The sequence below is a fragment of the Protobothrops mucrosquamatus genome, unplaced genomic scaffold (assembly GCF_001527695.2).
Source record: "Protobothrops mucrosquamatus isolate PMUCROS unplaced genomic scaffold, P.Mucros_1.0 scaffold_128, whole genome shotgun sequence".
Taxonomy (NCBI): Eukaryota; Metazoa; Chordata; class Lepidosauria; order Squamata; family Viperidae; genus Protobothrops; species Protobothrops mucrosquamatus.
This window is the reverse complement of record NW_015386204.1, coordinates 184,478-190,477: the sequence shown is the minus strand read 5'-3', so window position 1 is coordinate 190,477 and position 6,000 is coordinate 184,478. Positions and strand designations below refer to the sequence as shown.

General features: G+C 33.8%; 1 protein-coding gene across 1 annotated transcript in view; it reads right to left on the bottom strand.

The window, feature by feature from the left end:
• Positions 1-6,000, bottom strand: part of EDRF1 (erythroid differentiation regulatory factor 1) — a 38,880-nt gene that overhangs the window by 10,352 nt on the left and 22,528 nt on the right. Inside the window, exons 16-20 of the mRNA XM_015817552.1 lie at positions 5,644-5,832; positions 4,693-4,893; positions 3,946-4,164; positions 1,429-1,652; positions 351-509 (exon numbers count right to left, since the gene is read on the bottom strand). Coding sequence (XP_015673038.1) covers positions 351-509; positions 1,429-1,652; positions 3,946-4,164; positions 4,693-4,893; positions 5,644-5,832 — 992 coding nt within the window. The remainder of the gene's footprint in view (positions 1-350; positions 510-1,428; positions 1,653-3,945; positions 4,165-4,692; positions 4,894-5,643; positions 5,833-6,000) is intronic.

The window sequence follows — 6,000 nt, the reverse complement described above, 5'->3', positions numbered from 1 at the left end:
CTTCTTCTGGGCTCAGCAGAAGCACCAGGATCAGTGCTGCTTTCCAGCTGATTGGTGCTTCTTCAGGGCTCAGCAGAAGCACCAGGATCAGCGCCAAGCTCCAGCTGGAGCCTGGCGCTGATCCTGGCGCTTCCGCTGAGCCCTGATAGCCCTGCAGCTCCAGCCATCTCTCGCTCAGGCTTGTGCGGTGCTGCCACTGCCCCTCCCCTGCTACTTTTCTAGGATGGTCGCGTACCACCTTTCAGGTGCCAATGTACCACAGGTGGTACCTGTACCACTGGTTGAAAAGCCCTGGTATAGATCCTCATTATTTACCCATCGGTAAAACAATAGTTGATTTTCAATGATACCTGTTCCTGAGCTTTCCTAGATAACGGTGCATAATCTTGCAGCAGAGTTGCCATAGTAAAATATGTAGTGGACAGTTCCCAGTTGACAGAATCCCAGACAGCTGGATGGACTTCCCTTTTGTTCAAAGATCGTAAGGCCTTCAGATAATAATCAACAGCCTATAAAATTTAATAATTATGCAATATGAGACATTTACAGATTTATGGAAACCAGTAATAGTAAAATCACAAAGGCAGTCAATAGTACGGGCTGATTTTTAATGCTAAGTATAAATACAATTATATTAAGATGACTTGATGACAAGACTTTCTCAATGTGGAATTCTCCAGATATAAAGGACTACAGAATTCCTAGCCTTTGGGTATACTGATTGGGAATTTGGGATATCTGAGTATATCAAAGAGTCACAAGTTACAGAATATTACTGTAGCTTTTAAATGTCTCTATACATTCTGGATTCTGAAAATATTTTCACAATTTATTGACTTTTCAAATATTAATAAATGAAAGATTCAGTGTAAATTCTTATATATCCAAAGCAATATCCTTTTATGATCATTAATCAGGGTCCTCTACCCAAAGTGTTCATTACACTTTTTAAAAACTAAGTTCTATAGTTCTCTTGTGATTGTTTTCTATTAATGAAAGAATGTGGAAAAGTAAAGAGCTATTTGGCTTCCACAACATATTTATCTAATGTTACAATGTGAAGCCCCAATGTGAGTAGTTACTAATATAAATAATCCAGTGGAAAAAACAATATGAATCAAGAACAAAAAAGGCTGCCTATCCATATTTTATTAAAAACCTATTAAAAATTTAAAAGGAGTTATAAGTTTGAAAGAACGATTTTAAACAATATTGCCAGGATAAAATTTAGATACTAATATGAATTTCTTGTCCTTATCAAAGATAAAACTGCATAAATATTAGCTTTAGAAGTACATGAGATTCATAACTAATATTTTGTACTACTCTTGAAAACTTAAGTGTATGCCATGATGATAAAGTTAGTGTACAAACATACTTTTTCACTGATGTATTGCAGTCTGCTTAAATGTTTAGGCCTAGCCTTACCTTGTTATAATAAAGAGCCTCTTCAGGAGAAAATTCTCTTTTGAAGTCTCCACCCACAGCACAGTGTGCATGTGCACAAATTCGCATCAATCTTCCCATGTTACACAACAGAAGAGCAGCATTGGTAGAATCATCAATAGATTCAAAGTTTTGAATCCCTTTTTCAAAAAAGGAGAAACTTTTCTTCCAAAGTTGCTGTTCTACTGTAGATACCGTTTTGCTCTCTATAACAGAATAAAAGGAAAGGGACCCATTTTCATTCAAAGAAATCAGAAAAACTACATGGAATAAACATCTGAACACCATTCTGGAAAATTAAGTAAAAATATTTTTACTTCAAAAGCATAAAGAACATTTCACATGTTTTTGTTTTTCCAAGAGACACGTTGGAAACTGTCAGGAGTCAGCAGCATGGCAGTACAAAAACAAATAAATAAATATTTTTTAAAAAGCTGTTTTCAACTTGTTTTCTTTCTGAGCTTTTTGGTTCCATGATGGCTACCAGAATTGTGAGAAAGTCATAAATAGCTAAGGATTTAAATCTAAATTCTTAGTTTTCACAGGAAAATTACTCCTAAGAGAGAATATCCTTCAAAAAGCCTATTTAATTATGTTTTCACATTAACAATCTCATATATGTTATTAAAATGTATTCAAATTTTGATTTTAAAAAGAGCACAAAAATCATGAGTTTTGATCTGATTAAATATAAATTATTTATCAGACCACAGATGCAAGTTCTACTTGATCTTTTCTATAGATATAGTATCAAGTTACAAATGAACAATGAAAAAGCCCAATAAAATCTAGGAGCATTTTACATAAGACAGGCATCCTTATATGTATTATAAATGAACATATAGACAGATGTGCTTACAGATGTAACAAAAGCAATGGAGCTCTGCTTGATATTTATATGGTTAATAGCTAATAAATAGTAAGACTTTTTTTCTACAGGGTTATGGAATTTCTGTTGAAAGTTAACAATATTATTTTTAATAAACAAGGAAAAGTTTCTGCTTTAGATACTACTAAACAGTTTGAGGCACTAAAGTTCATATTTTTGAGATTGAAAACCTGAAATAAAACTGAACTAAAAATGAGTCACCAACCGGATGATAAGAAGAATAGATTACTTAGAGATTAGAATTAAAACAAAAAAGAAAACAAACCAGGCAGGACAGCAGCTTGAGGGGGGGGGGAGTCTGTAATTATCATTTGTATCAGGCAACCTACAGGAAAAATGTGCTCTGGGGATAGGTAAAATCCCACCAGAAATAATGTGAACCGGGATCCTGAGAAGTACAGAGTATTCTCTGCAGGAAGGATGGGTACATGGGTACGAAAGACAGTCCCTATCTTCCTGCCTTATTATTCCACTGAAGTAGTCAATCTTTTCTATTAAAAACCTATATGAATTCCACTTCATATGGTTTGCGAGTAACTCCATGGGGAAAGACAGTAGAGAAGCTAATGGAAAATTTGATAGAAAATTAAAGAAGAAAATACTGTAAGAAGGAAATGCAATGTTTACACTTGATTCAGTTTTTCTTTTGAAAAAGTAACCGAGAAAGCATATAACAAAAATAATTGGATTATTTATTTCAGATTTAATTTGTTCCAATTACAAGCAATAATCATACTGATTCTTTTAAATATTACCCCTGACTGTGAAAGAATAAACTTTTGGTCCTCTTCCTGAAAGAAAAAATAGTAGCAAAGAATACTGTTATTAAACTGGCAGAGCAGGCATGATGCAGGTACCATCAGTTAGGGACCTACAGTTGGAGGGTCCCAAGAGACAAGACTTCTCTGCCATCAGCCTTATGGAACATTCTCCTCCACCTCCCCCAATTTTAGTTTCTCCACTTCTTTCAACATTCCTGAAGGCCCTTAAGACCTCGGCATGCTATCAGCCCTGGGAGTCCCAGAGAACTAAAGACTTGTTTATATGGCTTCACTGCTGAGCTAGTTATTTTTATATTCTTATAGTTATTCTCACCCAGGGTTTATATCTTTGTTTTTTATAATATTTACCTTTCAAAATGAATTTTATATATTTTACACTGTTTTCTTCTGTTGTGAACCGAGACTCACCGTTGGCAACAATATAAATTTAATAAATAGATAAATAAATAAAATTATACAAGGAATTTTATTTTTCCTCTCTGCCACTAACGTGCAACTAGTAGCCTGATTGAGAAATCAGCTTGGCATTTGAAAGAAACACTAGGCAAAGGAGCATCAAGTCCTATGACTTATTCTCAATGATTTTCTTAAACTGGCAATAGGTATACTAAATCAGTATCATCTAGTTTTATGGAAGTTACTTCATAATGTTTTACAATTACCCTTAATTAATTAGATTGTGCACAGCAGTTTCTCAAATACACAATGAACACATTATCTTCTACTTTTGAGATTGTTTTCTGGTAATTGTAGAACCATGTTTAAAATACCAACAGAATAAGTACATATGCACATGGCTAAAATACACACACATATAAATATACTTGCCTACTCTTTCACTTTGTAAAGCAGCAGCTTGGTTCATATAAAATACTCCAATTTCATTTTGAATATTGCCCATTCTCTTCACCACTTGGGTATATTGTTCTGGATTCTGCTCTTTTAAATGACTAAAAAGTAAAATTTCATGAGCTGCTTCGTAACATTTGCAGCTGACCGAAAGCTGGCATTCCAAATCTGTAGATAGGTCAGTAGCCCAAGAAAATACTACAATAAAAAAATAGCATTATAAATTGCCAAATACTTTCTATTTAGGTATTTCTAGATTAGTCATAAAGTTATTTTTTCATTACTGTTGTAACTTTGAATGGTTATTAAGTTAGGGAATTGCTTAACTTAAATCAACCCAAGTCATAAATATGAAAAATGGTTGTAAAGTTATTTTTTCATTCACTATCATAAATATGAACAGTCACTAAGCTGTTAAACAAGAACTACCAATAGTCAAATTATTCTGGAATTACAGGGAGTATACATTTCCCTCATAATGACATTGGCTAGAGATCAGTTTCAAACAATTCTTTAAAAATTGTTTGAAGAAAAATATATATATAAAGCCCTTGCATTATATAATAAAATGCACAGCTATCATTTTACTGGACCTAGACATTTTACTGCCAAAATGATTCCAGGGGCAATATATTGCTGCTGAAAAAAGTATAGTTCTTTTATTAACTATTTTGATTTGGAGAGCTGTTTGACATATTGTTGCACAGAGGTTGCAGTCATAATTACCTTGACAGCTAGACTCTCGATGAAGGCTATGCAGTATATCCTGATCTTCTTTTGTTTGAAAGTTATATTCTTCAAGATATGCAGCTCTATTGTTTGCATTCTGGGCCAGCATTAACTGAATATCACCACAAAGGGTTAAACTCTGACAGAGAAACAGGAGTACCTCAGAAAGCATGTTCATGAAGAGGCAGCAATACGCATCTAATTGGGGAAAAATCAGAAAGGATATTGGTGAACTGGAAGTTAGAATATCTCATTAGTATGAAACCACATTACGAAGAATTGTACTATTCTAGCCTCAAACCTTTCGGCAGATTCAAGAAATAAAAGTCCATGTATCTAACTTCCAACATCAAACGTACTTACATAAATTGCAAGTTGTGTTTACTAGTGTTTTGCTAGTAGCAAATATAATTGCCTGGTTCTATGTTTACTGTATATTCAGGATAAAAATGATGGTGGTTACCAGTGAGCTGCCAATCTCTTTGCTTCTCTTGCTTTTGTAATGATTTGATTTAAAAAAAAATAGCAAGTCAGAAGATAGCATGCAGTAAAGCAACATCTGCTAATATCATATTTATGGAATACGATACCTCTGAGCTCCCCAGAGTTTTCTTAAGACATTTGTAGAAAATAAAAATGCATCAGGGTTACAACTCAATGCTTTATTTGTACATTTCCTAACCTGATCCCCCTGCTACATTGAAAGGTAAACTGGGGTGGTTCTGAACATCCCAGGAAGCTGAGGATGGAAGAAACCTCACCAATCTTCTTGCTGATAAGTGCTTGGCTTGTGACTGACCATCTCCAGAGATATTAGAAAAAAATAAACTGTAAAATACTTTGAATCTGAAGCAGCCAGCTTAAAATATTCAGTTATAAATAAATTATCAGTGCTAAATTAGATATAAAAATATACATCTGAAATATATAATAAAAAGTCCTATTTACCATAACACTGTAAAGCTAATCTTATGTACCGTAATGCTCTCCCATACTTCTGAAGACTGACAGCAGCGTTAGAAAGAACATAATAAGCCTTTGAAGATTTTAAAATCAGTTGAAGTTTCATTTTATATTGCCAGGATCCAGGGATCATTCCTGACTGACTGGAATGTTTAACTTCCTGGAATGATCCCACTAGAATTAAAAATGAAACAATGATCAGCAATCGCAACAAAAAAGTTAAACGAATTACATTTTGAAATCTAATTACAGGGTAACATTCCTTATTCAAATTAAACTGTTTTAGCTTTTGATTACTTTTCCATTTCTAAAAAAACAATCTGAATATATGCCATGAATTTT